General features: G+C 44.5%; 1 protein-coding gene across 1 annotated transcript in view; it reads left to right on the top strand.

The window, feature by feature from the left end:
• The window catches only part of LOC126474724 (T-cell leukemia homeobox protein 3-like), a 415,220-nt gene that overhangs the window by 298,523 nt on the left and 98,136 nt on the right, over positions 1–18,561 (top strand). Inside the window, exon 3 of the mRNA XM_050102204.1 lies at positions 7,052–7,280. Within this exon, the coding sequence (XP_049958161.1) occupies positions 7,052–7,280 (229 nt within the window). The remainder of the gene's footprint in view (positions 1–7,051; positions 7,281–18,561) is intronic.

Here is an 18,561-nt window from a genome sequence, read left to right as displayed (position 1 = left end):
TCATAGGCGGGTAGGTTCGAACAATACGTAAGTCTGCCGGCCGCGGTGGTCGTACGGTTCTAGGCTCTACAGTCTGGAACCGCGGGACCGCTACGGTCGCAGGTTCGAATCCTGCCTCGGGCATGGATGTGTGTGGTGTCCTTAGGTTAGTTAGGTTTAAATAGTTCTAAGTTCTAGGGGACTGATGACCAAAGAATTTAAGTCCCATAGTGCTCAGAGCCAATACGTAAGTCTTCCGCAGATGCTGAATCCCTGGAGGGAAGACGACGCTCTTTTCGAGAAACACTGTTGAGAAAATTTAGACCAACGGCATTTGAAGCTGACTGCAGACCGATTGTACTGCTTCCAACATGCTTTGCGCGTAAGGACCACGAAGATAAGATACGAGAAATTAACATTCGTATGGAAGCGTATGGACAGTCATTTATCTCTCGCTCTGCTTGCGAGTGAAACAGGAAAGGAAATGACAAGTAGTGGTAGAGGGCACCCTCCGCCACGCACCGTACGGTGGCTTGCGGAGTATCTATGTAGATGTAGATGCTCGGACTTCTCTCGAAGTGAACATTCGCGGATCACGGGGAGGGGGGGGGGGGGCTGGTCACGACACCTCTCATTCTTTATTTCGTTGGATCCATGTAGAACACGTATTAAGTCTCATTACATTCGGCAGTGAACTTTAATTTGTTTGTAGCCCAGATCTGTTTCATTCTCTATGGGTGGCCTACCTACGCTCATCACTCCGAGGGGTACCGCGTCTTCTTTTTGGCTGCTGGTCCTGTTGTAGCCCATTCATCATGCGCTCTGCAGAAATTTTTCCAAGCGGGGGCAAAATTCTGAAGTAACCATATTCTCGTGTAGGTCATTCGGTGATTTACGAAACATGTTGTACCCCGTGGCAAAAAGTTGCAATACTTATTATACCTGTGACGACTGATAGTTATCTAATTTTTTTAAGAAATATTACTTTGATATCTTAGCGGTAAGAACACTCAATTGTATATGTCAACTGCATGTTTTACCATCAACGAATTTTTCGTTCTACAGCGAAGTGTGCATTAATATTAAACTTCGTCGCAGATTAAAACTGTTTGTTGGACACAGGAAGTTACTTTTTACATTTTTATGTTATTAATATGAATATGGATCCCACCTTTAGGATTCAATGGTACAAAATTTCATCCTCATAGATTTAATCCAGCACATTCAGTGAGTTATGAAATATAGCTTGAGACTGTTAACAAAAAAATTACTGCTAGCCTTATAATATGTTATGAAATGAAAACTTAAAATCTGAAATAGAAAAAAATCAAAACGATTGAGAAAGTTCTGTTGAATGTCTGTAAAATAACCAACTTAATGCTCCACAAAGCAGAGGAACAAGTTATAACCTTTGGAAAAAAAAGAAAAAGCTCATTAGCTTTGACGTCATCTTCAATACTTTCTTCTCTAACAAAACTCATCTAATCCGCTAATGGCTTCATTTTATCATTTTCAAGCTTCTTTTTTATTCTGATTGGCACACAAAAAATTGATCAATTTCTGTTCTGAAAACTACAGTTTTTGGTTAGGTGATGTAAAGTGTAGATTAGGGCCTGTAACCGACTGGATCAACGAGAGAAATCTTCGAAAATCACCCTTAGTTTGGCCAGTAAAATCGACTTTTAACAACCTAACACTGAACGAAGGCAATCCTCATCTCTCCAAGTTGTCACACTACTATGCAGTCAGGCCAACTGGACAGCACAATTCGTAGCTCTGTGACTACATTTAGAGCTCTGTTACACCTCATAGAGTTGAGAAGGTTTTGAACTGCAAAACTGACACTTTTTGATTCTCTTCTATAGGACAAAATGGGATCTCCTGCTTCAACTGAAGCGTTCTGACTCACAGATTACGCAAAGCCTTGTGTGTCATTCAGAATCTACTGCAACAGTTCTGCAATGTAAAACTGAATGCCTTTTTTGCAAGCCATGAAAGGTCCTCTTTTTCCCAGATAAACGATAAACTGCTATTAAAATTCCATTGTGCAACAGGGGGTTGGGGAGTTTTTGACGACGTTGGCGGCAGATGACGGACATGCATACTGCTGCAGTGGTTTTTTTCATTGTGCAACAGGGGGTTGGGGAGTTTTTGACGAAGTTGGCGGCAGATGACGGACATGCATACTGCTGCAGTGGTTTTTTTTTCTGGACTCCACGCTCCAGGGTATTGGATCGGATCTTTTCTGCAGCTCAAGAAGAGTTTTACGCGGAAGAGACACGGAAAAGATCAGTGACAGTAATTCAACACAGCCCTGTAAACCTTCGTATCCATTTAGATTACAGAATAGCGCCGAAAACGCCGCCGTACGAGGAATTGCCTTAATTTCTAGTGAACGGCGTAAAAACCTAAAAATTAAGTCACTGTATTTACCGTCGTGCCAAGTAATATTAATCTGCAGCTAATAGCGCCGCAGACAGTTATTGTTAGAAATTCGAGAGACTTCAGCGGTGAATAACAGCCTGTACCCAGGTTCCAGGAGGGGGAGATGTAGCCCTCTCTCCTCCCCCCCCCCCCCCTCTATTTTAGCAGACTCCTATACCGTCCATAGTTATGTTATTGTGGTGGAAGAAACCCTTGTCACAGACGTGTTCGAGTTTGATTTGGAGGAGGTGGAGGTCTTCTTTGGCATGGCGTTGTGGTTTTGGGTATGGATCATAAAAGTGGAAGATCTTCTTTGTCAAGTAGTTCCAGTCATTGGAGATGACAACAGAATCGCACACGTCTTTTGCGGATTGTGTCTGTGATTTTATCTGTCCTCTCGAAGTGTAGTCTACTCACGAAGGACGTAGCTTACAAAACCCTCGTTCGATCAATACTTGAGTATTACTCGTTAGTCTGGGATCAGTACCAGAGACGATTGATAGAAATACAACAGATCCAAAGAAGAGCATCACCTTTCATCTCAGGTTCATTCAGTAAGCACGAAAGTGTTATGGAGATGCTCATACAGCTTCAGTGGCAGACGCCACAAGAGGCGTTATGTATAACGGGATAGTTTACGGTTGAAATTCCGGGAGCGTACGTTCCTGGTAGAGTCAACGAATATGATGCTTCCTCCAAGGTGTATCTCTTGAAAAGACAACGAAGTTAAAATTGGATTCGAGACTTACCAAAAACCGTTCTTGCCACGGACCATTCGCGAGTGAAACAGGAAAAGGGGTCGTCCGTTCCTCCGAGGCCTCTGTACCAGAATGTGTTCCTAGCGGGACTCTCTATAACTTCTACTTTACCCGTCTTCTTTCTTTTGTTTTCTGAAAATCAAACAGTTGTTAATTCAGTACCTGTCTTACATTTCATTTACTATAGTTTCAGAATTTTCATAAAATGCTACAAATAAAAATACAGTTTTAAGATACATCTACATCTACATCTACATCTACATCCATACTCCGCAAGCCACCTGACGGTTGTTAAACGAATAACGAATCAATATGAGCCTTACGAGATGTTACATGTAAAATTTACAATCTGTTCTACAACGCGCGTAACAGATCGTAAAACTTCAGCAATAAATAAATAAATATGCAACGAACTGCCTGAAACTATCTTCTTATACTTGAAAAAATTGTCATCGTTTAATGCATTTGGCGACTGTCAAAATGCGCGCAACGACACAAGCCTGATCACACAAACCGTATATACACTAAAAAAAAATCTGTTCGAGGATGTTGGCAGGAATTTCTGAGCCAGTGCCGAAGACAGCGTCTTGATGGAAGCAGTCGACCTAGTGAGACATCAGAACATGAGGACCGAGTAATTGTCAGAGATGCACTCAGAGTGCCGGAATCATCATCATAATCGATCCGACGTACAACTGGTGCTTCAGTGACCACGAGCTCACGGCGCCCTATGCGCCGACTACCATTGACCTCTGTACACCAACAAACCCATTTGCGGTGGTATCGGGCACATTCAGCCTGGAATCTCGTTGACTGGAGTAGAACTGTCTTCATAGTCGTGTCCCGCTTCGAACTGGGCCCCAACGACCAGTGAAGATGTGTCTGGAGATGCCCCAGCCAGCGGTGGGGTGCCAACCTGACTATCGCCCGACAAGTAGGACCCTTTGGAAAGATAATGTACGCCCTCAGTCGGAGAAAGTTTCTACTGCTTGTCTTGGTACTTCCCAAAATCCCAAAATCTACCTCTGCCATCAAGGTCGCCTGTTTTTTAGCATTATGGGCAGGGTCTTCCAATCACCTCGGGATTTTGACGATCTAATTCGCCAATTGTACACATTTTGGCATGCTATTCCTCAGGGGGACATTCTAAACACTCTAACAATCAGTGCCAAACCGAATAACAGAATTGCTTACGTATGTGCTCAATTCGTGAAGTTCTTTCTCTTGAATTCAAATCATCCAATTTTCTGAAACTGCAATCATTTGTTTGTCTGTACATGAACGTCTATATTTGTTTCCTTAGGGGGTATGTGACTGGGTTAAATCGGCTCGAGGCCAGTGGACTATTAAAAATTAAGTTACTACGAAACATTCAAATTAGTAGAGGGGACATAAGCTAACAGAGGAGTTTCGCGAAACATATATTTAGCATTCCATTGAAAGTAGAACTTTTAAAATTTTAAAAATATTGTTCTGGAAATGAAACAACTGAACATTCTAAGACAATAGCCTCACCAGAATAGTAGTATGCTTAATATGCCCTTGTCTTAGAATCGATGGACGGAGGCGGAGAGAGCTGTAGAAAAGAAAGAACACCAGCACAAATAATGTCTGACGTCGACAGAAACGTATGCCTTGTATTATGTAGCAATTATTTCTTATGTAAAGCTTATGTTTAAATGCAGTAAGCAGTTTCATAGTAACACCTTTCTACACAGTTCTATCACCTTTGCATATAACATCAGTAATGGTTTTATCGCGTAGTGTCCTTGGACCTAAGTGCTGCTGTTTGGAACTTTGTTTCTAGAGGCTTCTTTTCAGGCTGAAAAGTATGCCGTCGACAGTTAATAATAATCAACTATTTATTTTCATTTTACACATGTTCTACATACGCCGCAGTTTAAAGAACAAATGTAAATACTGTAAAAATCTTAGCACATGAGCATATAACCACAGAATAGGAAATGTCATCGTGCATAATTTACAATGAAGCTGTCCTTGTGACTGAAGGCCGAATTCACACGTTCGGCTATATTGCGTATTGATTTCTTTAGGGCAGTTCGAAATTAATTAATTTATTTATGTGTTATCTTCTTTTAGTTTGTTTACTGGCTACAAATGTAGACCAAATGCAGCACATAAGTTAGAATGAATACAGCGAATAATATTTTAATGCAATTTCAAATGTGTTAGCATAACTTAGTTTCCAGTTAAGCTAGCGCAATATGATCATGTCACGTTCTTCTGTCGTTATCCGAAATGATTTATGTGTTGCAAGTTCCTTGGAAAGGTTAGCTTAACCTTCTAAGGGCCCTAGAACCAGTGAGCTAAACCATAAGCAGAATTCCGAATATAATAGTCTGTAACTTGTTTGCAAGAACTTTCTGCCAGAGATATACGAGGAACATTTATGAAACTGGTTGAGATGGAGTTGCTTTCAGTGACAGCAGCAATACCTGTGGGATTTTAAACCGACTGTCCTCGACAAGACGTGATACACATCTTAGGTCCCTGTCGGTTAACATCCTTTCACCATCACTGTTCTTACGCTGTCTTATATTGCTCCAAGTGTTACACCGTTCTTTATATATATGTTCGACTTTGGTACACCAACAAATCGGCAACTTCATGTACGGTATGGTAATGGAGATGTCGAAACATGATAGCTTCTTTCTGTCGCGTCTCGACGTCGACCTATTTTACAACGCTGATTACATAGTTGTATAAACGAATGGTGCACACACCACCACTTCAGTGCAATGACTTACGTCAGCCCCTAACTTCTGCATCATCTTCAGCACTCCAGAATGTCAAGCGCGCTCTCTTAAGGGCTGACAGTGAAGTGAGTTATCTTTCTAGGTGTCACAGCAAATGCCACTGTACGAGTTTACTTTTTAATCTATTCTATTTGAGGTTTGAACTTCGGAAATTACGACTCTCCTATTGAAACAAAGAAAAAAATTCACTGTTGGCAAAGTAGGATAAACGTATGCGAGGGGATATCAAAACATTTCGGGACTATTCGCGCATCGTAGTTCCGGTCGCTTTCGCCGAATGTCCTCACTCAGACACTTTAAAACTTGGCAGTAGTGGCTGCTGTTGACAGTCACATCCCTGTGGACGAATTCGTGATGCATTGTGCCACGAATGTCGAACAAGACGATGAACATGCACTTGGCCTCGCTGCAGACCTGCTTAGCCTTTTGCGGTCGTGGAGATGACTGACGTCAACAGAAACGTATGTCTTGTATTATGTAGCAATTATCGTCTTATGTAAAGCTTATGTTTAAGTGCAGTAAGCAGCTTCATAGTAACACCTTTCTACACAGTTCTATCACCTTTGCATGTAACATCAGTAATGGTTTTATCGCGTAGTGTCCTTGGACTAAGTGCTGTTGTTTGGAACTTTGTTTCTGGAGGCTTCTTTTCGACATGACATGAAGGACGGGACATCCACGGCACGCTGAACCGTGTTCTTGGTAGACATCGACGCTGTGCTCCTTCTGCTTCTCGGTCAGCAGCCTAGGTACGAACACGCCGCGTGTTGGAATCACGCGTGAGTGTTGACTGCACTGTTCCGTACGATAAACGGACAATGGCAGCATTGTTGTTGACTGTTGTCCTACGATCCTCCTGCACAATGTTTCGACGTTCCCGGGTATTTTGCTCGTGGAAGGTCGTCCTGATCTCTCGTTGCCATCCAATGATGATCGTCCCTTCTCGAAGCACGCGTGCCATTCAGAACACCTCGCAGGACTCACTGCAGCATCCCCCTTCGCGTTTTACTGAGCTAGTCTCGAAACGTGTTGATACCCCTCCGTACATGTGTGATGCAAGCCGCAGTAGAGTAGGAAACAAACGCTGATAGCTCGCACCCGTGTGTGTTGCAGCGACGTTCCCGATCACGAGGCGGATCGGCCACCCGTACCAGAACCGGACGCCGCCCAAGCGCAAGAAGCCGCGCACTTCGTTCACGCGGCTGCAAATCGCCGAGCTGGAGAAGCGCTTCCACAAGCAGAAGTACCTGGCGTCCGCCGAGCGCGCCGCGCTCGCCAAGACGCTCAAGATGACGGACGCGCAGGTCAAGACCTGGTTCCAGAACCGCAGGACCAAGTGGAGGTGAGTCTCAAGTCTGGCTCGGTCAGCACCCTACAACACTCGGGATAGTTCTACATCCCAATGTAACTCCAGAGTTTCATGAGGTGCCCACTTATATCGGGTGAGAAGGCTCCCCACGCAGCCAACGTTTAACGGGTCCCTCCCAATCCAGGAACGTCGTGCACCTCAACTCATTTCCCGTATCTGACTATCTTCACCCACACACCTCCCATAAAATTAATCCCAACTCCGAAAACTCTGTAGGCTGTCCTAGTCTGTCAACACATTCCACCTTCCCTCCATCTCCGAACACTCCATGTCCTTCCTTGTCGTAAATTCAGTCACCTTCCCTACCAGACCATGAATTCATCCCTGAGACCTACCCTCTATTCCAAATATAACCTCCCCTACCTATTCCAGTCCACCATAAATGACAGCTCAAATCCACTCTTTCCTTCTCCAGCTGGTATCCCAGTCATCTCTAGCACCTCGTTCCTTCCCACATAGAAATTCCACATAATATCTTCCCCATTTCTTTACTGTGTGACTACATCACTAAAAATTAGTATTCACTATTATCTCAAATTACGAACTAATATCCACGCCCCTCATGTAGTCTATTGATCTCTGCGTCATTATCACCAGGGGAAGCCCTCAGAGGACATTTTTGAACCAGATGGTAAACTGTCTGCTTTTCAGCGCTGCAGTCACAACTTGGAGAAGTTATTTTCTTGCACTTGGCTAGACAATCGGCAGACCTGCCGGTGTTGGTTGTTATTAAGTTAAAACCCGACGAGATCTTGCGTGGCAATTTGATGCAGGTAGCTTGGTCGATATACACAGCATCTTAAGCTGTTCTGTCGCAGCATTAATTTACCATATATTTCTCCAGCAGTCAGTAGTATTAAAGCCGTTGGCAACTAACATCTTTGCAGTTTCCAAGGGTGGGTGACGAGAGCAAGGTCTTCGTTTACTGATGGTTGGAATGTCTGCGTGAACAGTGAGGTAAGGATTTTTCTGTAGTTTTTTGTTCTCCCGTATAAGTGTATATTCCGGCCATAGACTTGGAGGTGGTATGTAACTGAAAATGGACAGTCACAACTTGGGTTAGGTATGATTGTATGAGTTATAAGACGCATGCTACGGCTGAGCTGTGTGTCACACATCTTGTGTGAGATTTATTCACTCAATCTGGGCATCAATGTTCCGTAACAGGGTAGACCAATCCCAGATCTGAAGTACGGAGAGTCGATGCAGAGGATCCTCATGATGTGCCAGAGTTTCTGGACAATGTTATATCGGGATCTGATTTTGACAGCTTTTCTTAACTGATGTTGTTGTAACTGGGCTTTCTGTCAAGCGCTTTCCCTAGATATTTCGATTTTCTGTTGCGTATAAGTACTCTATCTTCAAAATAGAACGTGAGCTCTTTGTTGGCCAACATGTTGTTTAGGCTCTACAAACAGTTAACAGGAGACCACATCATATCACCCTCACAATATAGAGAATATTACTTTCTAAATCGTTTTCACGAAAATTGTAAAATTTTATTATGATACGACTAAACAGTGGCAATTTGGCGCTTAGAAGACTGGTAAAAAAGTAGAGAGATGCATATGTGATGCATATGTGGCCATTGATGCTTCTATCAAATGAAATGTGCTATTTTTTGATACATAGAACGTTTACCATTTAGTCGTAAAGGAAAAATCAAATTATCACGTACTCGATTTCTCTCTACATCTAATGATTTCAGCTTCTGTACGTATTGGATTTTACGAAGTGCTCGAAGTGCGTAAACTACAGCTTGTGTGTTTGACTAGTGTTCGGCTTCGCGCACAGCTTCAACAATTTTTTGAGACTTCCTCTTCTAGCATGTGCCTCCAGATGCCCGTATCTTGAATACTTTTGATAAACTCTTTTAATAAAGGACTAAATATTAATCTAGTTCCATAACTATATGAATAACATGTCGTGCTTAGGAGGGCCGTTCAGAGCGTGGTAGTGAAAGACTAGTCTACAACTGCCATACTTCATTTCGCAAGAAATGTTTTTTAGCGACAGTTGCAGTTATATATGGGAATGGGCTAATAATTAGTATTCAAGGTTCCTCCGTTTTGCCATTCCTAAAGGACTTTTGTGTGAAAAATGCCTTGCTCTCATGAAACATTTCTTTTGCATCCCAGTCCTAGAGAACACTAGACCTAACGTATCCAGATACGGAAATCCACTTCTCGATGTTTTGTGTACAGCTACAAGCTTTCACTCACTGTCCTGACTAGTGCTTCTTCACCGGTATGAAGTGGTGGACCTGTTTATCATCCACAGTAACAGGCTGACGTACAAAACGGCTTACGCATGTATGGCAAAGAACACATTTATCCGCATCCACCCTTTCTTCTGATATTTGCATTTAATTCTTTAAGTAAGTATTATTATACTCACTTTGACCCCCTGCACAAGGTTAAGGAGTCTCTTCGCACCTATTATTTGCATAAGCTCTTTTACTGTCCGACTGCATTCAGAAAACAACAAAAGCCTGGCGGTCAGACACCACTTGCCGTTTCCACTTAACCAGCGACTGGTTTCGGTCAAGATCCGTGATCTCTGTGAAGAAAAACGGTAGAAAATAATTGAAAACAAGAGAATTCACTGTAACTCGCATGTAAACTCGTTAGTATCAACGGGAACCACGCAGTTCATTGCCATTTTCATCAATCTCGGATAGTTCGTTTTTCAACCAAATCCTCCTCCAGCCAGTTGTTAACTTTTCCTCAGTCCCTGGAATTCTCACACAAAGCTCAGTCAGTTCTCGAGTCGAGAACAGCTTCGAAAGGCTACTGAACGTATGACCTTTCAGAATGAATTTTCACTCTGCAGCGGAGTATGCACCAGGTTTTAAACTTACGCACACTCCACTGCAGAGTGAATGTTCAGTGTGGAAACAATCCCTAGGCTGCGACAAAGCCATTTATGCGCAACACCTTTTCTTTCAGAAGTGTTAGTCCAGCAGGGTACGCAGCAGAACTTCTGTGAAGTTTTGGCAAGTAGGAGACAGGTAGTGGCGGAAGTAAGGTTGTGAGCGCGGGTCGTGAGTAATGCGTGTATTCCTCAATCTGTAGAGCATTTGTCAGCAAAAGGCAAAGACTGCGTGTTCGAGTACCGGTTCGGCACACTATTGTAATCTGCCAGGAAGTTCCATCTGTCGTCTCCATCCGGAACTACCACTTGGTGGAAGTGTTTGCCGCTATTATTTGCACCTTAACGGCCAATGGAATGTGCGGAAGTTTAAGGCCTGAGCACACTACGCTGCTGAGTGGAAATTCATTCCGAAAATTCATATATTCAGCAGACTTTGTAACTGCTCTCGCCTCAAGAATTTGGTGAGTTTCTTATAGGAACTCCAGGGACTGAGGCAAAGCATATCTGGCACCACGATTCCACGCCCCTTAACGTCATGGGAACCCTCTTACCTTTATATGTCTTTTCAGTCCTATTACAGCGATATTTTATTTCTTCGCGTTACAAAAGCTCCTCTCTTAGATCTTGAAAAATGATCATTAAAATGTCTCGAGTGGTTACACGGATAGTTTTGCATGCGAATACTCTATAGTATATTTTCGTGCCATTGTGTGGTGGGTATTTCTGTTTCTGTCTAGCCTCACAGAACTTCCTGTGATGTGGTGGTCCCACCTGCGAGTTCATGAACCACGTCAGATATGGTTTTAGTAGCATGTAAGGTCAAACTGTTGATGGTTATTTTATCTGAGAGGTGTGTTACCTGCAGGCTGTTAGGCGGGAGGCCCAACCATGTAGGCTGTCTTTCAGTCAAGCACTGTAAATTATGCTGGGTTAAATACCGCTTGTAATTTTCTATAACTCCCTGCCATTTTCGAGATCTGTTTTCATGTTACCATCTTCTCCGAAAGTTAGCTGAAAAATCTGAAAGTGATGCACGTAAAAATACACTAAATAACCAAAGAAACTGGTACAACTGCCAAATATCGTGTAGGACCCCTGCGAGCACACATAATGCCGCAACACGACGTGGCATGGACTCGACTAATGTCTGAAGTAGTGCTGTAGGGAAGTGACACCGTGAATCCTGCAGAGCTGTCCATATAACCGTAGGAGTACGAGGGGTTGGAGATCTCTTCTGAACAGCACGCTGCCAGGCATCCCAGATATGCTCAATAATGTTCATGTCTGGAGAGTTTGATGGCCAGTGTGTAAGCTCAGAAGAGTGTTCCTGAAGCCACTCTGTAGCAATTCTGGACGTGTGGGGTATCGCATTGTCCTGCTGGAATTTCCCAAGTCCGTCGCTATGCACAAGAATGGATGCAGGTGATCAGACAGGATTCTTAAGTACGTGGCACCTGTCAGAGTCGTATTTTGACGTATCATACGCCCCATATCACTCAAATTGCAGGCGCCCCACATCGTTACAGAGCCTCCGCCAGCTCGAACAGTCCCCTGTTGACATGCAGGGTCCATGGATTCATGAGTTTGTCTCCATACCCGTACACGTCTATAAGCTCGACACAATTTGAACGAGACTCGTCCGACAAGGTAACATGTTTCCAGTCATCAACAGCCCAGAGTCAGTGTCCACAGGCCCAGGCAAGGCGGAAAACCATGTGTCGTGCAGTCATCAAGCATACACGAGTGGGCCTTTGGCTCCGAAAGCCCATACCGCTTATGTTACATTAAATGGTTCACACGCTGACACTTCTTGATGATCTAGCATTGAAATCTGCAACAATTTGCAGAAGGGTTGAGCTTCTGTCATGCTGAACGATTGTCTTCAGTCATCGTTGGTCCTGTCCTTGCAGGATATTTTTCCCGTTGCAGTGACGTCGGAGATTTGATGTCTTACCGGATGCCTGATATTCAAAGTACACTCGTGAAACGATCGTACGGGAAAATCTAAACTTCATCGCTACGTCGGAGATGCTGTGTCCCATCGCTCGTGCGCGGACTATAACACCACGTTCAAACTCACTTAAATCTCGATAACCTGCCATTGTAGCAGTAATAACTGACCTAACAACTGCGCCAGACACTTGTCTTATATAGGTATTGACGGCAGCAGCGCCGTATTCTGCCTGTTTAAATATCCCTGTATTTGAACGCGCATGCCTATACCAGTTTCTTTGGCACTTCACAGTAAAGTAAATGTAAATGTCGTGTGCTAGTCTTTCGATATAACGCCACTACCACTTCGGCGACTTGCGCGTCGATGGGGATGACATGATGATTGGGACAACACAACACCCAGTCCCTGAGCGGAGAAAATCTCCGACAAAGCCGGGAATCGAACCCGGGCCCTTAGGATTGACATTCTGTCCCGCTCACCACTTTTTTTTCCCTCGTTGTTGATAGTTGTGTTTGCGGACGTCACATTACATCCGTTCAAGTTCATTTATTGGTACTTCCACTCAGTTTTTTTTATTGCAAAGGCCAACCAGCTCCCTGACCGAACACGCTGAGCTACAGTGCTGGCGTTCGCTCAGCTACCAGGGGCGGACGGCACTTCAGTGTATAAACCGTTTTAGTGAAATGTTCTTTGGAGGGAGTGGTCATGATCCACATTATTACCACCTCCTCCTACTTGGTCCACGCCCTAAGACCCCCCCCCCCCTACCCCTACCCGCCCCGTCCCCTGTTGCCCCTTGCCACCTCTCGGTTGGTAAGCGGTTGACAGTGCTGTTATCCGAGTCACGGATACACGAAGACTCCTAAACAGCATCCGTTATGTTTTTGAACTGAGGGAGAGACCTTAGTACGCTGCCACGAAAGACTGTAACGATGGCCAGAAGTCAAAGCTCGCTCGGCGCCTGGGAAGGCGTGGTGGGAACAGGGCAGAACAGAGCGGCGCGCCTTGTCTTTTAATTAGCGCCGGCGAGATGGCGGTTCCGTGTCGGCGGGTGGGCGCGGGGCCTGGAATGCGGCGCCGCTCGCCTCCGGCAGAACGCTGCCTCCTGGAGTCCAGGCGTCTGTCTCCAGGCGCTGACGCGTGTCACGCGGCTGCTGCGGCGAAACACCGGCGTAAATACCGCTCTCCGGCAGGAAACTATCCCACACTGGCTGTTATAGACGCAGCCCGCTATTCGCTGAGCGATCAAAGTCGTGGGACTCAGCTATGCCTCCGACCAGTTCTCGACAATTTTCTTCAATCCTGGAAAAGCCCAGGCAACAATGATAGGAAAAGCCACACATTCCCTCCCAGAGACCTGTACCTGACAATCCACAATCGTCTAATCCACCTGTCTACAAAACCACATCATTTTCTATTAACACTCGATCAAAACCTAGGCTGAAACACTCACCTAATAACCATTCATAAGAAAGCCTACAATAAACTAAAACATTAGAACTATTGACTGGCCTAAGATGGCGATAACATTCCACGGCCATTATCCATACATACAGGGTGATTCATGTGGCCCAACCTATGGGTTTTACGCAGCCTGCAATGCCTCCAAATACCACGGGCAAGATTCTTATATTCTGTCCCTCAATAAGTGCAAACTATTAGCCCTACAGAGAAAATGAAAAGGACTTTTTCATAGGAAATTTAGTGTTGTTAAATTCTACAATGAGATATATTTTCTCTAGAGACTGCAGTTTTCAAATTATTAAAAAAACGCAAAATAGTGACCTTGAAACGCGTTTTTCCTCAATAACTCGAAAACTGTGACCTCCATCGAAAACGTATCTCACTACAATATTTAACAGCATTGCATTTCCTACAAAAAGATCCTGTTCATTTTTTCTGTAGGTCTAATAATTTTCACATAGCGAGCGAGAGAATACAAAAATCTCGCACGTAGTTTTTGAAGGTGTTGTGGGTTGCATAAAACCCATAGGTTGGAGCAGCTGGATCACGCTGTATAAAACCCTCATTTGTCTTAAGCTCACCTATGCCAATTTAGCATGGACACCCCCTCCTCCCAAGTTTCATCGCTCTCTAACAACAGCATGCAATACTCCTCTTTTTCAGTATCCAACTACCTCCACCCACTTGTGTTCTAGCCGGCCGCGGTGGTCTAGCGGTTCTAGGCGCGCAGTCCGGAACCGCGCGACTGCTACGGTCGCAGGTTCGAATCCTGCCTAGGGCATGAATGTGTGTGATGCCCTTAGGTGAGTTAGTTTTAAGTAGTTCTAAGTTCTAGGGGTCTGATAACCACAGTAGTTAAGTCCCACAGTGCTCAGAGCCATTTGAACCATTTGAACTTGTGTTCTAAACCAGGTCCTAATGCTGCCATACCTCCTCAAATACCTAGAACATCTTCAGTTTACCTATAAATCTCATAAACTTGAGTCAGAACAGCCTGTGATCTCCTTCACCCTTGAGAGCCCGACCTATTGCCACTCCTCTATCAATACGTCCCATTTTCCCTCACCTGCGAACATTCACTGTCCTTTCAGAGTGTAATTTTCATCACCTTCCCCTCCCTAACCGTGAACTCATCCCAGAAATCTTCTCCTGCTTCCACCCATAACCTATCCTGCCCATCCTAAATGAACTGTTCCTTCGGACAGCGGCGCTGATCGCATCGCCTGTGATCAGGTGCCACTCACGTACACTGCACATGCCGAGCACGTCATCTTCTTTGTATATAGAAACAAATACACTTACACGTACATAAGCATCTAATTTCTTTGTGTGCACGTTCGTGTCTTGGCCAAATTGCCCGAGAATTAATACAAGTTAGGTCCCATAGGCCGGTTCTTACCGTTGTTTTCGAGAGGTATTCCTTGGTTGTAAGGCAAATACCAGAAATGGATTTCCTCTCACAAAATATTCTCTCATCTGCGACGCCCATATGCCCCAGTACCTGGTGCCGCGCGGGGTAGCCGCGCGGTCTGGGGCGCCTTGTCACGGTCCGCGCGGCTCCCTCCGTAGGAGGTTCGAGTCCTCCTTCGGGCATGTATGTGTTGGCCTTAGCGTAAGTTAGTTTAAGTTAGACTGAATAGTGTGTAAGCTTAGGAACTGATGACCTCAGCAGTTTGGTCTCATAAGATCTTACCACAAAATTCCAGATTTTTCCCAGTACCATCTCGCCCAGTGTTTGTTTGAAAAGACCTTGATTTACAACGAATCAGTACTGGGGACAACCCGTTTTGCTTTTAGGAGTAGAGAACGAAATGTATTAATGGAAAACAAACTGTCACTTTCCTCTGTGTGGTCCAATAGGTACGCTGGCGACCTTCTACAGCGCACCGCGAGCTCTACCTCCGGCAATACTGAGCGAGTTGGAGTACTGTAGAACACTTAACTCGTATGTCATTCCGGACACCTATATTTGTTTGTGTTTTCAATGGAATCGCTTAAGGCGGATATAAAGATGTTTCTCTTGGAAGAGGACAGCCAGTTTCGTTTCCCATCCTTTCCCGAATTGGAGCATCATCATTTTTAATGGAGGAACTGTGCTAGAAATCAAAGGAGTGAAGCTCATATTTCTTGGAAGGAGTCAGAATAATTACTGTTACACAATGTATGTCGTTACTAGCCTGAAGCTATTCATGGAGGCTCCACTAGCATTTGGTATCATTAGAAATTTGCTATGAAATTAAGCCAGAGCTATAGATGACAAACGCTTTTTGCAGAAACTATCATGAGAACCTCAAGGTTAACAAACGCGATGTAGTGCATATAAAGAGACAAAAGGTCTCGATATTTATTGTTAGATACCAGTCCCCGGAAAGAAGGAACGTGCCGTCGACTGCAATTGTCAGATATGCAGCGAAAGCTCCAATTCGGGCAAAGACGAGGGAAGGAAATCAAATGTGGATGAGATCTTCACGGCTTTCTCGCCGTATAAGATCGCAGCGTGAGCGCCATGTTCCGCAAAGGTACTCTACCCTTCCACTTTGTAGCGAAATACTCGTGCTTTTTTTCATATTTTTGTTCCCGTTGTTGGAAGTCGCATCACTTCCGTGTGCTATACTTCCTAGGTGGCACGGTAAGTGATTTAATGCTCTTTTATTAGTTTCTTAAGGTGGGCTTTGGAGGCCACGGAGTCCGCAAGTCGTTGCTTATTGAATCGTGTATATTTTCTGCATTTGTAGTAAGTCATGTTGTTATACCAGCAGCATGATATTTTGTATCTTTGCCAAAGTCGATCGCTCCGACGTCGTGAAAATGTTTGATTGAAACTTCCTGGCAGATTAAAACTGTGTGCAGGACCGAGACTCGAACTCGGGACCTTTGCCTTTCGCTGGCAGAAGTAAAGCTGTGAGGACGGGGCGTGAGTCGTGCTCGGGTAGCTCAGTTGGTAGAGCACTTTCCCGCGAAAGGCAAAGGTCCCGAGTTTGAGTCTCGGTCCGGCACACAGTTTTAATCTGCCAGGAAGTTTCGTATCAGCGCACACACCGTTGCAGAGTGAAAATCTCATTCATGTTTGATTGAGTTTCTAAGTTGATATAATCTTTTGTCTATTGTGATGGTTTTCTTCTAAATATCAGCTCTATAGTTTCTACGTTGGTTTCTGTATATAAACCTATTATTCTAGTGTATCTGGATTCTCTCAGGAGCCAGCGGAGACACTTGTTCTGTACGGCTTCCATGTTTCTTCTTTACGTGTCTCTGGCCAGATCCCAAGAGGTGCTACCATTTTTGATTGGGGAGTAGCACGGTATAATCGTCCTTTAACCCTGGAAAGAAGCTCAGTTGTTTTGCCGTCCCTGAAGCCTTGTGCTAGAGGTCTTGTACGTGGTTATGAAGTAAGAGCTGTCTATCCACAGTTAATCGCAAATATTTGACTTTCGGGTTCCATGGTATCTTTGTCCTCAGACATTTGTTTGGTCTAATTTAGGGCGTTTCCTCTTAGAATGTAGAGCTTTTTTCTTTTGAAGATTACCAGTATGTCAAAATCCGCTTCCTTATGTAAATATCGGCGGCGGGCATTAAAATCTCGCAATGGCTGCTGCACTACATTTTAGCAGCAGCCCTGCCGATTGTTTCCGCTGCTTGTGGCATCTCCCGTCGATTGTACGCCGCTTCTACACGCCAAACGTTTTGTATCCCGCCTGGATAGGCGGCACATGGATCTGCTCCTGTGAACTGCTTCTGCAAAATAGGCCGAGAGTGAAGGACGCGAGTAGGAGCAGAAAAAGGTGAAGTACTTCGGTACTGCAAGGTAAGTTAAAGCACCTTTACTGGTGTATAAACAGATACAAACACATTACTTAACGTTTGGTACAGATGAGCACGTAGGTGCGAAGCCGTTCATGTATCGAAGCTAACAGTTACTAGAAGTTACAAAGGCAAAGTCTATAATGGCTAGCCCCCTACCAGTAGAAGCTAAGTTGCTAGGTCGTCTGCTCTTGATCAAATGAGCCGAATCTCTCCACAGCGTCGGCTAGAGGGCGCTGTGGTCGGCGTTGTTCGTCCGCTCTCGTAGTGCCAACCTACGAGAGCGCACCTACGTTGTGGTATCGTAGCTATCGATACCACAAAACGAACTGCTGCCTCTCCCGGCTTATGGCTAGAAATGCTGGTTCTTAAACTGGGTTAAGGGCGAAACCCTTACCTCGGTTGACGAGATTCGTCGGCGGTACTATCTCGATTGCCTCCTTAATAACGCTGTCAGAGATACCATGAGCTGAACAGATGACAGTCGTCTTTTCAAAATCGAATATACGCTTTTCCGTTAATTTACCCTTTGCCAGTGCAGACTTATTTTACTGACACGGTCCTTCGTTGTGTATTATTTGGTGCAACATAGGGAATTTGTCCGGTGAAAGATTTTCTACATTCACACGCAATGTGCTAGACTCCAGGAGTACGATGCCCAAGGTTATCTCCCATGCTGCCCAGATAATTCATTACTTTTGCAGTGGGTTCGATACCTTTTTTAGACAGATGTCGGTAGGTTCTTGGGGAAGCTGCACCATCTTACGTCAGGAACGCAACCTTCTGTTCTCTTTAACCGTTTTCTCCTTCTTTGCTCCTTCCTCTGCGCATATGTGCGCCCAGCACCTTCTTCATTTAGTCAGCCGTTGGAAGCAAAAATCTCTTTTACGCGGTCCAACCCTGTCAGTAAGTTGCCATCATCACATATGGTCCTCACCCTGTGCACCAGCGTCTTCAGACAGGAGGACCGCTGCCTTGAATGGTGGCAGCTAGTCGCTGAGAGATATGGGTCCGTGTGAGTTGATTTCCTGTATACGAGATGCGTGAGAAAAGAAATCAGACTGATTTTTTATATACAACAGCTTTTTCTTTCAAATAACAATATTGTCCCCTTAAAATAGTTGCATTCGGCAGTTACGCACAGGGGGAGTGACTGTTCCC

Source organism: Schistocerca serialis, chromosome 4 (genome assembly GCF_023864345.2).
Source record: "Schistocerca serialis cubense isolate TAMUIC-IGC-003099 chromosome 4, iqSchSeri2.2, whole genome shotgun sequence".
NCBI classification, from domain to species: Eukaryota; Metazoa; Arthropoda; class Insecta; order Orthoptera; family Acrididae; genus Schistocerca; species Schistocerca serialis.
This window is presented reverse-complemented; position numbering and strand designations above follow the sequence as displayed.